At 46.3% G+C, this 18,201-nt stretch overlaps 1 protein-coding gene across 7 annotated transcripts; it reads right to left on the reverse strand.

The window, feature by feature from the left end:
• Positions 1 to 1,639: 1,639 nt before the first annotated feature.
• Positions 1,640 to 16,063, reverse strand: ROGDI (rogdi atypical leucine zipper). Of its 7 annotated transcripts, none has more exons than XR_010885832.1 (13): positions 15,984 to 16,063; positions 13,467 to 13,538; positions 11,984 to 12,066; positions 10,663 to 10,717; positions 9,677 to 9,757; positions 7,097 to 7,192; positions 5,276 to 5,374; positions 4,638 to 4,751; positions 3,801 to 3,850; positions 3,262 to 3,279; positions 3,153 to 3,187; positions 2,417 to 2,583; positions 1,640 to 1,886 (listed from the first exon to the last, which is right to left on the reverse strand). XR_010885832.1 is itself a non-coding variant. In XM_067306391.1 (13 exons), the coding sequence occupies exons 1-12, from the start codon at positions 16,023 to 16,025 to the stop codon at positions 2,471 to 2,473; spliced, it is 858 nt and encodes a 285-aa protein (XP_067162492.1). In that variant the 5' UTR covers positions 16,026 to 16,063; the 3' UTR covers positions 1,640 to 1,886; positions 2,465 to 2,470. The 7 variants fall into 7 exon arrangements, 5 of the variants coding, with proteins under 5 accessions (XP_067162492.1, XP_067162491.1, XP_067162490.1 ...); XM_067306391.1 differs by having other exon boundaries at positions 2,465 to 2,583; XM_067306390.1 differs by having other exon boundaries at positions 1,640 to 1,915; positions 2,465 to 2,583.
• Positions 16,064 to 18,201: the final 2,138 nt, after the last annotated feature.

Below are 18,201 nucleotides of genomic sequence, written 5' to 3' on the forward strand. Positions count from 1 at the left end.
TCATTAGTAGGAAGTGTTACTGCCTGCAACATGCAATAAAAGCAATACACTGGCCCAGTACCAACCTCACTGGGCTCTGAAAGTGAAGAGCTCTTAGGGCCTTGTGACCTTTTCTTCTTCCCTCAGAGGTTAAGTGGAGAGAAGAGATAGGCTGTTATACCTTTTAACCAGGGGACACTTGTTTTATCTTTCAAATTACTGGGTACCAGCCAGGGCTAAGTGCCTCTTCTGTCAGATCCTACCTACCCTGCTGTTATCCTGTTCTTCTGTAACACTAACCAAGACAATGTCCTGTAGCAGCTACCATTGCCACAGAACAGTTCTCACAACACAGCCACTGTACATCAGAGCTGCAACCAGGACAGCTGTTCCACCTTGCACCCTCCTGCCCTCCAGAACTGAAGGAGACTATTTTCATCAGAAGGAAACGACACACACTGGGTTGCAAGTAATGTCCCTGACAGCAGGAAGCTGGGCTGGAGAGGATGTGGCAATACTGATTAGATACACTAGTGTGAATTAAAAGAGGAGCCTCCACCCACACACAAGGAGGGTTAAAGAGAAGCTCAAACAGCTCCAGAACACAGCAGAGAGGTGATTAACTATCAAAATACTCTAATCTCAGAAGCTGTTAATGGTGAGCAGTTCCACACATACCTAATTGCTCTCTAAGCAGAGAAAGATCAGGAACAGAGCAGGGGTTGCTAAATGCATACACAAAGTCATGACCACAGCTAGTTATAAGACTAATTGACCAGGATCAGTAATGAGTCTGCTATTGCATTAGCCCATCCAGGCCTCTCTGTCTTCCACCTTTCATTACTTACTAACAAGCACATTTATTGATCAGCTCGATATTCATTTGTAGAAACTGTTACTGTCTGCAACCTGCAACACAAGCATGCACTGGACTAAGCACAGCACTGTCAAGTCCACAAGGAGGCTGGCACAACCCCACTCAGGATCTCGGGGGCCTCACAAAAAGGCAGAAAGGGAGATCACTGACACGAAAGGCCATGTGTGTCCAGAGCAGAGATCTACGCAGCAAAATCAAAGCAACATACCTATCTCTCCATTTTGAGCAAAGAGCTTTGGATAGCACTTTGAACACACCAGGAGCCTGCGTGCAGTCAAGACAGGCTCTGAGGGCCCCAATGTTTTGTAGGGACCTAGGCAAGTCTACCATCTTTCCCTCAGCACACACCTAGACTCCTGGATAAGGTCCTCTGGTCAGGAAAGCTATCAGGAATGCAGGCTGGACAGGGCTAGCTGAAGCCAAGCAGGAGACAGGTTATGCATACTCTTCACTTGACAGCCAGCTCAATGAACTAACCCAACCCAGTCACAGCATCTACACCCTCTTCCAAACATGATGGACAAAGAAAGTTTGGAGAAATGCTTCAGGTAGTACTTGGGTGTCAGATGAGAGCTGGAAGTATCTGTTCTACAGCACTGGCTTAAGAGCTACATGCTCAGGCTGCACTAACCAACCCTGGCCTTTGAAGAGTTGCAAAGCTCTGCCCTCAGAGACCACTACTGTCTTCTCTCCTCCACCCCACCCAAGCAATAATCCAGCATGCCCATCATCAGACCTAAGCACAGCCACTCACTTGTAAAAGACCACAGAGTCTTTGACACTCTTTATTCTCAGCACTGACAGCCCACAGGAGCATGGCAGGTCTGAGGATCTTTATTTCACAGCTATCACTGACTAGAGGGATGAGTTACATATTGTAGTATCCACAGATAGGCAGCAAATCATAAGAACAACGTGGTACTCACTTTGGGTTTAATGACAGGATGTGAGATTGCACAGTGGGAACCCCAGCTCTGCTCAAGGTACTGGGGCAGCTCCACAGGCTGGCAGTGAAAACGAGATATTAAACCTAGAAAAAAACAAGTGGCCCAGCTAGGGCTTAGGAAAAAATATTAACATAGATGATCACATTGACACCAGGGAAAAAGAGTTCAAACAGCAGCAAGTAAGAATAACCCCAAAGGGGAATCGATAACCTGGGCAGGGACAGAACAGACAGCAGAGGGAGAAGCTCAGGGCTAGTCAAAACTTCAGCTGGGCCAAGTCACGACGACATATTTCACTACATGAAGCAGCATGCCCTGCACTTTGTGAAGGATGAAATTAGTCCGTCTTCATCCCTTCCCAGCCAGCTCACAGCCCAGCAGTTAGTTACTGCACTATGTGCAAATACGGTTAGTGAGAGTGGCCTGCAGCCCTACCCTGTCCCTTTTAACAGAATAATGTAGATCATCAGGGGCTTGCAAAGCTCTAACCACAAATCCCGTGTCAACAAAGGCAGAAGCTCTTGCCAACCATACAGCACTGCTTGGTGTTCTGCACATGCAGCAGTCTCAGACAAGGCTACTGAAGGTGTGTCTCCAGAAACACTGGACCTACCCTATGGCAGAACATAGGGCAGTGAACCACAGCACTCCTCAGGCTGACCTGGACTCAGCTGGCACATGGGAAACAAATAGGGCGACAGTGGTAGTGCTGTAAGGGCTTGGACACTCCACAGAGAACTAGTACGGCCTGTAGTTCCAGTAACTGGAGAAAATTGAGATCTGGAAAGCAAGAGGAGAAGCAGTTAAGTTCCTGGATCCCCCAGGCCATAAAAGAAAAAGCATACAATGAGCATGCCAAGATTGAGCTTTACAGCATTTCCCAGCACTGCATTTCAGAAAGGCAGATTTGCTGCTGTTGTCATTGGAGCTTGGAGCACAAAGTTACTTGCTCAATGTGGCAGCCAGGTCAGCTGCAAAGCTGGAACTGAGCTTAGGTCTACTGCAATTTGGTTTACTAAACAGGTCTCTATGCCTCCTCTACAGGACCTTGGCATTTCCTAACATCCAGCTCATGACTGAGAACACAAAAGCTTCTACACGCTCCTCTCCATCCAGTCACTAGGTCAGCAACACATCTGCCATGCTATTACATCTATCCCAGATGGCTGTCTGTTGGGCAGTGCCAACCAGCTGCTGGGCTCCAGAGTACTGGAGTGTATTCATCACTTGTTTTCTGTACAATTTATATATATATACTGAATAACATCATATCAGATTTTTAGGAGATCGGAAGTCCTCTTAACACCTGGAGTCCTTTAAAAACAAAGCCTCTTCTCTAAGGCCATTACCTTGTCCTTCAGCTGCTGGCAAAGCTGCAGTGAAACTGTGAAGAAGACAAGGGCATCATTTAACCACGGGACAACACATTCCACTTTATGAACATGGCTGACTTCATACCTCTGGTTGCCAAACTCACTGTGGAGAAATAAGAGCACAGCTTCACACAACTCAACTGTCCTCTCTTTTCATGAGAGAGATCACCATGACTTCTACTACATTTAAAACAGCACCTGGCAAAGTTACAGAATGAAAACTCTCAGTCTACTTCTGATCAGACTCAGAGTTAAGCAAAAACTGAACAAAGTTCAAGTAGGAACATCACCACTTTCCAGAGAGGAACAATGCAGAAAACGCAGAAGGCAATACCAACAGGTTAATGCTCTTTTTGGCTGACAAGTCCGATCTCTTGCCAACCTCAGTGCAGTCTATGCGTGGGCTGTATCCTGAAAAACTACATCTCTGGGCCTCTCTGGCCAGGTCATTAAAGAAATGTTGTTATGGGTACACATGCATTCACAGTCAAATAGCTCAGTCCTGCTTTTCCACTTAACAGACGCTCTCTTTGGGCCCTAATCAAAGCTGCTTACAGGCATTTCAATCTTAACCTCAGCATCCTCCTATCCATGTTACGCAGCCCTTGTAGTGACAGTACTTACAACATGGCGCCAGGATTGTGCAGAACAGACCCTCCAGCAGGCTTGAAGTTCTAGAGGAGAAGGCAAAGGTCATTAGGAGTTTGACATAGTAAATAAACTACTTAGAGAACCTTAAGATTTGCAGTTACATTAGCCTTACATCCAGAAACACCTGTATTATATCTGCCTGCGTAAGACTATAATTAACATATGGAATCTATGACATTTGACTCTTTGTTTCTTCAGAAAGAAAATTCTACACAGTGGCTGGGTCCAACTTAGCTCTAAATTTTAGCACTGCAGAATTAAATTCATACTGATCTGAAGATCCAAAAGAAAAACAGAAGATGGATTTTAGGAAAAATATCCTGAAGGAGGGATTGTATTTCATAAACCTTAAGAGTTTAATTCTGTTTATATGAGACATCAAACTGACCCATATGTAACACTCTTGATGTAGAAACATGAAGCAGAAGAGTAAATATCAAAACTACATTTATAGACTCCAAGATACTACTTGGATTAAAACTGGATTAATACAACTATGTCCTTCCAAAATTATGAAAAATTATCAATATATATTGCAAGATAAAGCACTACTTGGCAAAAAAAATAGTTACTAGCTTTCTCCAGAGCACTGATACTTCCTGCTTGACTAAGTGGCCATGCCCCAAACTAGATTTAAATACAGTGTTTCAGCTGCAGCAGATCTAAATACAGGCACTTAATAGCAGGCACAGTCACTTCTGCATTAACTTATGCTTATAAGCAGTATACCATCTAACAGTGCAACCTCCTCCTCAAGGAGGAGGGGAGGGAAAGGTGAAGAAAGCAGGCTGAAGAGATAGTAGGTGTCACCTTGGTTGTGCTGGGCTGCAGCACATGGAGTTGGTAGACAGTCAGGCACAGCTTATTCAGGTTAATATAGAAATTCACAAGGATGTCTGGAGGCAGAGCAGGGGTGAACATTTTCTGGCGAGAAGATAAGCAGTTTCTTTATCAGTGAAAGGACCATTATTTCTAAAGCTAGGAAATCACTACCTTTTTCTAAGTGATGCTGCAGTTACCTCATATTGAGAGGGACATTAGGAAAGCAACAAAGAGACTGAGCAGGGAGACTAGCATGCATGTAATGGTTGTTTCTCTTGCTGCACCTGATCAGATGGTGCAGGTATGAGCACTGGTGACAGAAGAGGATGGAGCAACACTCCTTGATTCCTCTCATCAGTGCTCACAAGGATAAATCAGTCCAGGCAAGCTTTCTGGGCAGAGATCAGAATCTCTCTTGGAACTGGAGTCCTTATGCCCAAGTCATCTGCTCTCCCATGGGGAGATACAGAGCAATCAAAAATGCCACTGAGCTCAGGGTTTTCATCTACTTTTGCTTTCTCTCTTTGGGCCTCAGGAGCACTTCTAAACCCACTGGAATGCAGCACAACATCCTGACAATTGGGTGCTGCCAGGTTGTATGCAGATCTAGACCAGCACATACTTACTGTGAGACCACTGGAGGCAATTTCTGGTAGAGTCAGAGTGGCTGGAGTGGTGAGCCGATTCCGGGCTCTTGTGAGCTGTAACATCACAGCATCCATGAGCTATAAGATAACATACAGCACACTACTGAGTGGTGATCCCTACACGGTCATGCTGCAGAGTGCTACAGCCTTTTGCAGATGTTAAAACCAGAACAAGCTAAGTGAAGGAGAATCCATGTAGATATTGTGCCACTGGAGACCAAAGATCTCTTGACCTGAGGTTTGGTTGGACTTGCAATCTGCTTGACCAGTGCAGGTAAGCTAGGGGCATGTCCTGCTAGTTGCAGTTTATCTCCTCATCAAAAACATAACCATTACACTGATATCTCTTGGAGGTTCTCTCTCACCCAGAGGTTCCTCTGTGGTAACAAGTCACTGGAAGTGCAGACACATCCCTCAGGAGCTCTTGCTGCTCCTACAGTCTGCCAGCATGATGTCTGTCATATTCTACTGCTCTGAATTTCAGCCAAGGTTTGTTTTAATTCAAATTCTTCCTCAGAGAGAGGGTATTTGCATCCAAAAGAGTTCTGTGTCACACTAAAATAAAGTCTTTGTGTTTACACATCCTTTGCACAAGGAACCAGACGGACAGGGAGTGAGACCTCTTGTTTCCCCCCCCCCAAAAAAAAAAAAAAAAAACAGGAATTAAGGACTCATAAATGCACTTTAACTGCTACCACCGTCAAAGACATTTGCAAGAAAGGCCAGGGCTGTTCAATACCAATGAATGAAGAGGTAATAGTCATTCATTACATGAATAAGCAGAGAAGATGAAATCAGTTAATGACATCACAGAAGCATTGACAAACACATCAAAAGATCTTCTGAACAGCAGGCATTGAAGAAAAAGAACAACCTGTAATCTAGTTCTCCCCCTTCCCACACCATGTGCAAAATGACTGCCGAATGGGCCCTCATGTTCGTAACAACCTATGAGCAAGGGTACTGGAAAAAGGAACCAGCTCATCGTGGGCCCAATCCTGCCAAAAACCCCACTGTCCAAAGACTCTAGTCAGGCAGAATTCCTTCTCCAGAAAGGAGTGGGAAGCAACATACATCTGTTATAGAGCTCATGACTGCTAAGATGAAGGCATTTTGTGTTAAGACCAGCTTCTCCCTCCTCCCTTCCACCCAAAAGTAAAAAGGAAATAGTTTTATTTATGTATCTCCTTCTTGTTGACAGCCCTTGCCTGTGCGGAAACTAAATAGGTTCAGCTTTCTCACGCTCAATACTGTGGTGGGTTGTAGTAAATGAGTCCAAACTCTCTGTGGTCCAGAGAGCATTTCCAAGCAGAGGGCTGGGCTCTCTGCCACACAGCAGCTGGTGTGTACCAGACAGCATCACCATTACTGGCAAGTGAGAAGGCACTTTCAAATCATCAGTAAATCATGAGTAGTAACCGTAATCTCATTTGCTGCTGATGCCTCATTTCTTCTGTCCCCAAGAGCACTGACTGACTAGGAAGAGCATGACTTATGTAATAGCTTCATCTAGAAGAGAGCAGAGGAGATGCTCTCAGGACATCACCATTGTGCAGCAGGGCACTAACTGCTCGGGTAATCACAGTGATTTAGAGCCATGTTTCTGATGCCATACTGGTAAGGTTTCATATCAAATATGAAGCAACTTGGATACTCCTTGACACAGTACCTATACCTAGGCTGGGGAATACATTTCCAATAGAGAGTCAAGATAGTAACATGCACCTGGAGTATTTAAAAGAAAGAGGGAGGAAAGAAACATGCGTGTTCCTTCCTAACTTGAGTGCGCTTTCTTCTCACCTTGAGGACCTCCGAGCCTGTTTTGAACTGGTAGTTTACATCTCTGTTCATAAGCAGGTAAATTGCTTGGTTAACATGGTTTCTAGCATCCTGGATCTGCAAATGTACAAAACACAAACCTATTAAAGAAGCACTCCCTATAATATACACTACAAAGTAGTGGTTCCCCTGACTATCTCCTTAACCCAAAGGAAATGGTGACTGCTCAAATGTTATTAAGGCTATTGCCCTCTGAATACCAGACACTTGCTATTCAGATTCATTATTGATCTCTTTGCTGATGGATGGAGATAAACAGTCTGATACCTACAGCCTGGATTATCAATAAAAATAGTGCTGCTGCCCTGAAGGAACAGTGATGTCATGTACTCCCATCCTGGGAGCACTCCGATTGTGACTGCTCGGTTACGGATTCTCATTGCTGACAGCATATGGCAGTCAGGTCTAGCAAGATGAATACGGATTTCTTCCTTTGGTTTTGGCTCTGATAGTTCCTATGACATACATTATATTAATAGCAGCAAAGAGTAGCAAACATTAATTTCTACCATAGCATCCCTGGCAGCATTTCAGAGCCTCTCTAAACTGTAATTGTTGGGGTTGAGAACTATCCCCAGCCCTGAGAAGCTGTCATTGCTCAGCTTGTGCAGAATTTGACCAAACTCAGGACACAGCTAGCAAGAGTTCATCTCAATCAAGGCAGCCTGAAGCTAGGAGTCCATTACCAAACCAAGATTGATGGGTGTATCCCAATGCTTTCATGGGAGTAAAGACAAACCAGAGGAAGAACTAAATGACCCTGGGAGAAGGTGATTTATGTTCAGTTCCAGGGAAGAGCAAGAAAACTGGAGGGGAGGAAAAAGGAAAAAAAAAAAGGCAGAAAGAGGTAAGTCAGAGGGAGCAATAAATGGAAAGAGTAAGCAGGCAAGTCTACATGAGATGTGCCTCCTGGGAGATCAATAAGTCAGCTTGGGATATTTGTAGTTTGATACATTTATACTGCTTCTAACCAATGCCAGTTCCCAGCTAACCTTGTAGAGGCCTCCCTGGCATAGATTGGGGCACTAGTTCCTTCTCACTCTGAGCTCAGGGATCACAGAAGAGCCCTACCCTTAGAAAGTATGGGGCTCTGGAGGCTACAGAAAGGAAAGAGAGATGACAAAATCCACTGACAGACTGCACAGAAACTCTGCAGGTACTCAGACTATGGCATCTCTCGACACCATCGCCTCCAGTCTCTACCCCTCCCAAATGCTTTTGGACAAACTATATAGAACCTGGCAATGACACCAAAATCAGCAATGCCGATCTTGTCATTACAGGGACTCACTTCTTCATTCTTATTCCCCCTTGATTTTGCTCTGTTTTCTAATCTAGTTCCTCAGAATTTTCCCCACCTGCACTACAATTTCTTATCTATGACTTTAACTTTCTTTGCACAGAGACTCAAGACTCCTCCAACTGCCATCACTCACTAAGGCAAGAGACTTGCAATGCTTCATTTTGAAAGGCTCCTTCTTACTCCGACAGGACAAAGCAATCACAGTAAATGCTTCTATATATAGGTCTTTAGGCACACACATTCCACATATAAACAACATTAAAACACAAAATTCTTCCAAGTAAATAAAGGAAGATACAGTGCTTTGCCCAAAAGCTGGTAGAAGGCTATCAACAGAGCAGCAGTACAAAATAGGATTCACTGCTGAGCGTTATCACAAAAACTCCCTTGCCTTGCTGCAAGGCATAAACAAACTCATTTCAGCACTACTCTTAACTGGTTGAAAGTCAAAAACAAGGCACAGTTCAATTTGATGTTAATATCTAGAGCGGATAATTTTCTAGATTTCCACATGGTTACCAGGTAGAGTTTTCACTCTTCTGCTAATAGAGCCATTGAAAACTGCACTCAAAGGCCAAGTGCACTGATTACCTGCACTGGAAAAATCTAAGCTATGGCACAGTGAAATACATAAAACACATCTTTTTCTCCAACCTGCCCAGCTACGGCAGAGTAACTGTGGGAAAATATGTCTTCAAGTTCAGGCACTGGATGCCCTGAAATCAGGCATCTCCTACCAAAGAGGTGGGAAGAGAGTCAACGTCCTGGCTAGCCACATGCTTTTAACTCCCTAATGGAAGGAATTCAGCTATGCTGCAGGAACACAAGGCAGTGAGATTTGTTCTCAGCAATAAGAAATGGTTCTATAAGAGAATGAAAAGGAAGTTACTGAGCCAGCTCAAAGCCTCCAAAATTACTCTTTGCCCTGCTAGCCTTGGTTTTATGAAAAGTCACAAAGGCCAGTGCTGTGCGGGCACCCTAGGCACTCCTTTTAAAGTATTAGGACTGCTGCCAAGAAAGCCTTCAGCTTGCTAGCGCTTCAGGAACAAGCAGCACAAACCTCTCTACTAGCACCATAACTCCAATTTACTTTCATCTGTTTCCTCCCTTAGCTTTCACCACTGGAGCTGGAGAATGCGGGATGGAGATCACCTTCCCTCTCTGATAGCAAGGGGCTACACATGCTGATGGGAAAGCACAAACTCTGCACAAGGGCAGTCATCTAAAGCTAACAGTACCTGCTGCAGTTTCCACTGTTTGTCCTCCCGAAATGCAAAGTGCAGGAGCTGATTATTTCTGGGCATTTTCAAACTAATGTCCTTGAAGAAAGAAACAAACATGTGAGAGCAAGCCACCCCCATACACAGAACAAGAGATCTGCCATTCCCACCCCATTCTGGCTCACAGACCGCCTTCGCAAGCTATTGAAAGCAGTCCTGGCACAGCCAAAACCTCATTCCTTTTCCAGCAAGAGGTTAATACAAAGGATAAGTGACAAGGCATTTAGTGAACTGTGAGCCAGGTAGGACACACCAGCTCAAGTCAGAAGGCCCCTAAGGAAATCTGATATTGCACAATACAGGCAATATGGGCAAAGAATCCCTGTAAAAGTCTGCTGCCCCATCCACCATAGAGATTTTAGTATTAGCAGCACTACCAGTCATCATCATATCAACATACCTCAGTCAGAGACGGTTCTTTCTTGCTGGCAAACAGGTAAATTTTTTGCAAATCAAGTAAGTCTATGGCGTTTATACAGAATGGACTATAGACTGTGACTTATCTAGCTCTTGCTCCCTAACCAGGAAAGGCAGAGCAGCACACACAGGGAAAGACAAAAGTCAGCTCTGCAATGAAATTTTACCAGGTCCAGAATTCAGCCATTGAAATCCTAAATCTAGGCAGCATGGCAGCAGCTCACAGACTGCCCTCATCCAAATAACTCGAGCTGGAGGCATCTCACATCAAGTGCACAGTTCAGCTGGCACCATAGCTATTGTAAAACCATCCTTGGCATCGGCACAACCCAGAGAGCAGTAACAGAAATAAGCCAATCACCACCAGAGAGAAGGACTTGAGCTGTTGGATCCTGACAAATTTCAACAGTTGCTAAAACACTAAATACTTAAGGCCTACCTTAAATAATAAGGGTAAGCATAATAAGAATGAGCGCCCCCTCATTCCTCATTGCTAGAACAAAGCAAGAGGCATGGCAAGTACTCACTGCTTGACACAAGGCATCTCCCTGCAGCGTTAACACACCTTTCACCTGGTCTGTGCTGGAACGACAAGAAAGATCTGGGCAACAGAGGTCACAGGAGGCAAGAGACACCTACAGAAACTGCCAACACAACACCACCCCTCCCCACCCCATGCAGCCAGCCAAGTTTCCAGGGTAAAACACTGGAGCAGAAGAAAAATCATCTCCGCTGCTGGACAAGTGTTTGGATGGGGGATGCAGATGAACTCTCCAAAGAGGGTCTCAGGCTCCTCCACGGAACATGCTTTCTCTACACACACTTTCAAATCCCCAGTTGTTAGCCTCTTTCCAGCTGCTGTCCTATTCTTTACGAGCCACCAAACTGCCCTGCCTACAACATTAAGTTCTGTTCTGAACTCAGCTTATTGAATGTATTACCTATCAACAATTTGGTTGCTGTTAAAAACAGCTGTAACAGGAACAAACCCAAGATATGGATAGCTTACTGACACAGGAGTGCTACGTGCTTCATATACAAGTGGAAAAAAGCATTGCACCCTCACCGTGCTGTTTTACAAGGACTAAATACCCCTAATTTGCAGCAAGCCTGCAAACTCTGGCAGAGTGCAACTGTTCAGACAGAGGCCTACACTGAAGGTCAAAAAAATGAACACCTATTTCAGATGCAATTTCAGAAGAACTGCACTTCAAGAGCACCTTTTGCACAGGTGTTAGTTTGCTCTGTAACAAGTAGATTTATCATTGCTATTTTAGGGAGATTAAGACAATGGTTAAGATTTGCCCAAGGTCAGAGTCAGAAACTGAATGAAGGCCTGAATTCAGGTCTTTTAACTCCGTCCACCAGCCCCAGGAATCAGACAAATTTCCCTTGGCAAGAACTGCACTGACAGCAGTGCCCTGATGCAACACATCAGGGGATGGACAGGAAACAATGACTGCTTTATAGATTTCAGTAGGAAACTGCACAGGTCTGTCTAAGGCAGCCCCCGGAACACAGCAACAGCCTGTAAGTTAACCTTCTGTGAGAGTTTGGGTTTATTGCTTTTTTTCTTTTTAAAGCCAAATCTTGTATTGAAGGAAACTCCTCTGCTCTGGAAAAGCCATAGAGACCTTCAGTGAAGATGGTCAACTAACAGTGCCCTTTGGTATAACAGGGAGTTTCCAGGGCAGTCACAGGCATTTCATGGAGCGAGGATGAAAGGATCAGATTTCTAGCACTCCCTCATCTCATCAATGGCTCACCTCTGCCAAGCAAAGCCAAACATGCCCCCACCCGAGAGCACTGGCAGAGCAGAAGCGACCCACTGACAGTGCAACCACTTACCCTGAAGTGCTCAGCACAAAGTTCTCCTGCTTGATCGTTCCTTCTGAGCCACTCACCGGCAGAGCAAACCTGTGAGAAGCCTCCTGCCCAAGGGAGAGGACAGTGTAAGCGCTGGAGTGTCCAAACCCAGAACAAAGACAACACGGGAACAGAAGAAAAAAGCCTAGGGAGCAGTCTAACACAGCACAGTCATGTTTGCAAGTCTCCAGCGACCTGCCCAGCAAAAATAGAGCAGGACAAAGATTTCCCTCATTCTTATGCGGGAGCAAGCTGAGCACAGTGGAAGGCTCAGTTTGCTTCACCACAAAGCTGTAGGAAAGCAGCAGGAAATTCACTGTTACAGCTCAGGCCCCTGGAATCAGACAGTGATGTTAGTGCCCACACGCAAGCCGCAGGAATCACTGAACTTTGCACAGCAGGAAATTCACTTTACGCAGCCCAGGACGTACATGGCCTTCAGACTGCCGGTGCACAGCCCCGCTCTCAGTGAAACAACTGGCCTGGAACTACAGTGCAAAAGCAATTGGTCTTTTATACACGAGATAACTCTCAAACGAAAATGAGACCCCCGGCTGGTTTTACTAGCTGGTAATTGTCCTCTTAACCACACTTCATCTTGAAAACCATGACAAATTCTTCAAAGCAGATACTACAGATTAGCCTCACCTACTACAGAGCTACATTCTGAGTCAGAGCTACTGCACTCCTACCTTCTTTGGTACCCACCCTTCATCTTCATGTTTGTGTCCCTGCTCTTGAATCATCTGTTAACCCCCACTGCAACTTCCCAGTATTAAGTGTCCGGGCCTGTTGAAAACTGTTCTAGCAGGAAAACACACATTATCTTCATGCACATTGTTCTTTGACCACTACACCATATGGCTGTGCAGTTGCCAGCGCCAGCGCAGAGAGAGAGCAGGACCTGACAGCCTACACTTAGGCTGGCTAAAGATGCCTCAGGCCCATATCGCAGTTCAGCTGTGCACTTCATTACTCTGAAAGGGGCAGGTACCTCCAGAGAAGTGGGTATATTGAGGAAAAGATGGTTTCCAATGAAGAGGGCCCATGCTGCTAACCACTGCACAAGTGCTGGCTGGTCAGCTAAAGGTTATCAGGCTCCTTTCCACCATCATACGATAGGAGTCTAGGAAGCTTCTGATTCTCTGTTCCAGAGATGTTCACATCTGAGGCAAATACCTGGCAGACACGTCCAGCTGCTTCCACATGCCTTTCCAAAGCAGCTCTCTCAACAAATAGGGCCAAGAACAGGGCAATCTAGGAGAAATCCACTTTATAACCAAGTCCTGAGAATCAGAGGGCAAGCAAACAGTGGGGACTGCACTGGACATGCGCAATGACCTGCTGCCCCTTCTGCGCTCTCTCTACCAAGAGTTTTTGCTCCAGGGAAATCTACCCCCACTCTTCACATACAAGAGCAAAGATAAATCCACGAGACAAAAACAGACCAAGCAAATACCCTTACCTTCAAAATATCCTGCAGCTGTTTCAAGACAGCATGAACCTCTTCTTGTAAAAGCCACTTAAATTCTTCTTCCTACATTATGGAAAGATAGCAATAGAGTCATTTGAAGTCTCTGCCAAACAGTTAAACTAAGCATACTGCTAGGCACCAGTGGTTTACATCACTTGCTAAAAGGAAAAGAAAGATTTTTTTCTATCTGATTTGGTCAGGTGCCTTACTCTCCAGTTCTTCTCCACAGTCAAGTGAATTTCCTTATTCCTCTTTTGACTTGGTTCAACAAAACAGCATTTATACAAAGCATTGTACCAATAACTAGAGTATTAAGAGGTAACAGACAGCACAGAATGAAAGTTTCACATCAAAGCCCAGATCCTGCCTTGTCAAAAGCTGGGACACCTTTTTAAGCTGCACTCAAATTTCTGCACTTTACCAAACAACAACAGCCTAAAAATAAAGAAAGATAAATTAAAAAGGGGAAGAAGAAACAGCTGAGGATGCCCCATCATTTCAGTAAACAGTAACAAACAAGTTCAGATCTGATGACATGTCAGGCCTCAGCCAGTTGTCTGCTACAGAAAAGCCCGTATAAAGCAGATCCTCAATACACAACTAACCATTACTGTTAAACCACAAGACCCCGGGACAGAATATCACATGAAAAGTGAGGAAAGAAGCAAGCAAGGGACAAAGAAGAGATTGAGACTTGCTGCCTTGTGAGAGATGAGGAATTTTCCATATGGAAACCACTGGAAGAGAATGAATTGCACATCCTGTGCATGGACAAATCGGAAAGGTGCTGGACAATTCAGAAATTTGAGCCAGGTTAGTGAAATCCCAGGCCCTTGGTTTCTCTGCTAGACAGTTCCTGTTCATCATGAAAAACATGAAATGACTATAGACTGATGTAGTAACATCCCCTTATGCAAGAAGAGCTATCTGAACATAGAGTAGGATGAGAGTAGATGTTTTAACACATGTCCATCCGGAAGAACTACATGCACACAATGAACCTGGGTTGGGTTCTGTTTTCTTTTGTACCAGCGTGGGTGCAGGACAACTCACATTCACCATTTATTCCTGTTTGGGGTTTCTGGACATCACTCTGACATATTAAACTCCTTTTTCTTGTTCTCTGTAATATTCTCTGGTGGCACTCACTCTCTTTCATGTTCCCAAAGGATGTGGATACAGAGCAGGCCTTTAGTGCCTCCACCACCATACTGTGGCCATGCGGGTTGCTTTAGGTTGCATTATTCTACTTCACATTGTCCCTGGTATCTTTCATTCCCTCCAGTGAGGGCAAAGGATCTTCCCTAGGTACTCCCTTCACAGTAAGTTGAGTTCATTCATCACTGCTGTGGACAACATGTGAGGAATGCTAGTCATACCATTCCAAATCACTTTAATTTTAGAAAGATCAGGTTTTCTGGGTTTTACATATTGCTTTCCACCTAGCCTACATGCATATCCATGAAAATTTCTCTCTCTCGATAGGAAATTTTTACTTCTTCCAACTCACCTCCATGGCTACATCTGCAACGTCTGCAATGTCAGCTGATCAGTGTTTTGTCTACGGTTCATCAAACAAACAAATGAAGTTGCTTTGCCACGTCTGCCATTAGCTAGGCCTTGCATGCCGTGAAGCAATATGTGCTGAACCGACTAGTGCAAGATTAAGGTCATGCAAACACATTTCATTATTTACCCACAGGCACTTTGACCGTCTGCAGTGCTGACCTTCCTCAGGACTCGCTCAAGGCCCACACAAAGCACAGTGTGAGCAGAGCCCACCCTTGCAGAATCACAGAACAGTTGAGGCTGGAAGGGACCTTTAGAGACCATCTAGTCCAACCCCCCTCCTCAAGCAGGTTCACCTACAGCAGGTTGCCCAGGACCCTGTCCAGATGGGTTTTGAACATCTCCACGGATGGAGACTCCACAACCTCTCTGAGCAACCTGTCGCAGGGCTCAGTCACCCTCACAGGCAAAAAGTTTTCCCTTACGTTCAGGCAGAACGGCCTGTGTCTCAGTCTGCTGCCTCTCGCCCTGGCACTGGGGAATCACCCTCGTGATTCTTGGGGGGGGGAAAGAGCAAGATTGAGGCCGCCGAGGATCAGCAAATGGTTAAAACGGAAAACACGCCACTGCTGGAGTCTGGAGGAGAAACAAGGCATCTCAGGGGGCCTCAGGCCTGGCGAAGGCCGGCAAGCAGCAACGGCTGCAGCCAGGCTCGGCCACTGGGGGGGATACGACACCCCTGCGGGCCCGCGCCAGGGAAAGCGCCGAGCACCGGGAACGCCGCGGGTGGACGCTCCCGCGCGGCGCGGCAGGGCACGAGCGCCGCAAGGCGGCACAGGAGCAGCGCGGCGGCCGCACAGCACCGAGACCCGCCGCCGCCTCCCCGGCGGGCCGCGGGCCAGGCAGGGGGCCGCGGGGGAGCGGCCTCGCCGCCGGCCCCCAGCCCGCAGCGATGGGCACGGCCGCGGCAGCCGGGCCGGGTCCCGTCTGGGCACTCACCAGCACCGCCCGCTCCGCCGCGCTCGCCATCGCCGCCGCCATCGCCGTCGCTATCGGCTACCGTCGCCGCCCGCTCCCCGCCCGGCAGCGTCGCAGGCGCAGCGGCTGATTGGCTGAGGCCGTGGCACCGCCCCCCCGCGGCATGGAGGCGGGCGGAAGGGTGGTGTCAGAGGACGGGGCGTGACGTCACGGAGGCGGGGAGGAAGAGGGCGCGCCGGGGCTGGGAGGGCGATCGCGGCGCTTGCGGACCCGCAGCCCGAGAGCAGAGCGCCTGGTGCAGCAGCACCGCTGGAGGTTGGGGAGCAGAACCAGGATCATCTACTCAGTTTAAAAAGAAAAAAAAAAAAAAAAAAGATCCCCCGGTATTAAAAAAAAAAAAAAAAAGGCCGTCGTGAGTGTGTACAGCATCGCCACCCCCTCTAGCTCTGGTGCAGCGTAGCGAAGCTCCCGGGGCGCAGGGCCCTCGGGGTGCTGCCGGTGCTCTGGCCGCACCCTCGAACACCCACGTCCAAGCCTGGGCTCTGTAACCACAACGAGCAACCGCGAGCGAAGCACGCTTGCATTCAGACTAAACCGCTTCCAGCTTGCCCGCTTGGTTCAGAAAAAGCATCTGTGAGCAGGAAAGGAAAGGGAAACAGAGGTCAGGTTGGTTCTAGAGTTTTGGGAGCGACATCAGGCAGCAAAAAGCCTCGGCAATAGCAAATTTGCTTTATGAGCACAGCCGCAAGCGGACTAACCTGTACAGCAAAGCAGCAGTTAGGTTTCCATTTAACATGCCTCATCTTTTAACGCTTAAAAACACAGTTTAACAGTGTGGGCTGTGTCACAAGCATTAGCTCTTTGCACTGTTGCCCTCTTCTGAGGTGCCCAACGCTGTCGTTTTGTGAAACTTTACTTTTTGATTATTCTGGGCATCCCCCCTCGCAGCACCTGCGTGCAGGACTCCTGCTCCACGCGGGCACAAGCCCAGCTCCCACCAGCAGCCTCTCGAGCAGCCCGGCACGCCAAGCTCTCAACCACTGAACTTCAATTCCTGGAAGGTTTTTCTTAGCCTTTTTTCCAACATTGTCTGTTCAAATAACTCAGATAACTCCAGCCATGTACAGAACAGCTAGCCAGTCTGAATAACCAGTAAATCTTTGTGCTTGGCCCTGAGGAGTTTGCAGTTTGGGGTGAGGGAGGGAGTTGTAGGAAACTAATACAGCTTCCACAGGGAATAATTTTAGGAGATCACTGCAGGCTGGTGCTGGAACAGCATTCTGGGCCAGGGAAATGGAAATGAGAGGGGAAGCCTTGGTGACTGGAGATGGGAGAACATGTCACCTCTTTTGAGAGTTTTAAAAAGCAGATGAAAACAAAGAACCAGTTTAGGTAACTAACAGCATCTCAGAGAGTTAGGGAGGGGAAAGGTTATTGATTTTCACAGTCAACCTTTTACAATCTTCCACAGAAACCCTGTTAAATTCCATTTCATTTAACTGCCAGCTGGTATAACATTTAGTTTTAAGCAGTGCAGGAAACCATCTGTTTTAAAGGAAACGATGGCATTGGAGTGCTTGCTCTTTTTCTTCCCCCCTCCCCCTCCTTTGGCCCAACAGCTATGACAGCCCACTGCTTTGCCAAAGATAACTTGTTTACTAGTCTTACCAAGTCAAATCAAGCACTGACTTGCCATCATTCGAATACTCAACAGTATTGCCAGTGCTAACAGTACTAGCTAATCTTCGCACTGCAGATACATAGATTATTGTAATTTTTTTTTATTTGCACTAGTTGAACCCATAGCTGACTGCTTACTGGTTAAGATGCACTTGAATCACACATAAGAATCCTCAAGAATGGTTAAAGACTTTGGAGTCTCATCAGTTTCTTCTCAAAGATTTTGAAATGGAGATGAATGAATACCCTCATAGAAGTCTTCTCTTTTTGCTAGGCAGCGAGGAGTTCTATGGCATTATCTGTTTCTCCTCCCACCACCCCAGCAATATTACATTATCTAAAATAAGTGAAAAAGTCAGTACCTGAGGAGTATCAGACTCGCAGCTTCAGAAGAGGCACCGACAGCATTCCTGGGAGATGTTTCTTCACCGCTTGGGAGCACTGGCCTTCATGATGCTACCCGCATCACCTGGTATAGCACCAGCTGCTCCATGCCATATCACTAAGTGCTTTGCATTTGCACATTACAGTTTCTTCCAAGATTGGCTGTACCTTTGCT

This window comes from Apteryx mantelli, chromosome 16 (assembly GCF_036417845.1).
Source record: "Apteryx mantelli isolate bAptMan1 chromosome 16, bAptMan1.hap1, whole genome shotgun sequence".
NCBI lineage: Eukaryota > Metazoa > Chordata > Aves > Apterygiformes > Apterygidae > Apteryx > Apteryx mantelli.

Coding starts and splice junctions, on each gene's coding strand:
- ROGDI (XM_067306387.1), bottom strand. CDS start 16,025: ATGGCGGCGGCGATGGCGAGCGCGGCGGAGCGGGCGGTGCTG. Junction 12,067..13,466: donor AGCTGCAGGATATTTTGAAG/GTAAGGGTATTT, acceptor TCCCTTGGGCAG/GAGGCTTCTCACAGGTTTGC. Junction 3,851..4,637: donor TGCAGCCCAGCACAACCAAG/GTGACACCTACT, acceptor CTTCTCCTCTAG/AACTTCAAGCCTGCTGGAGG.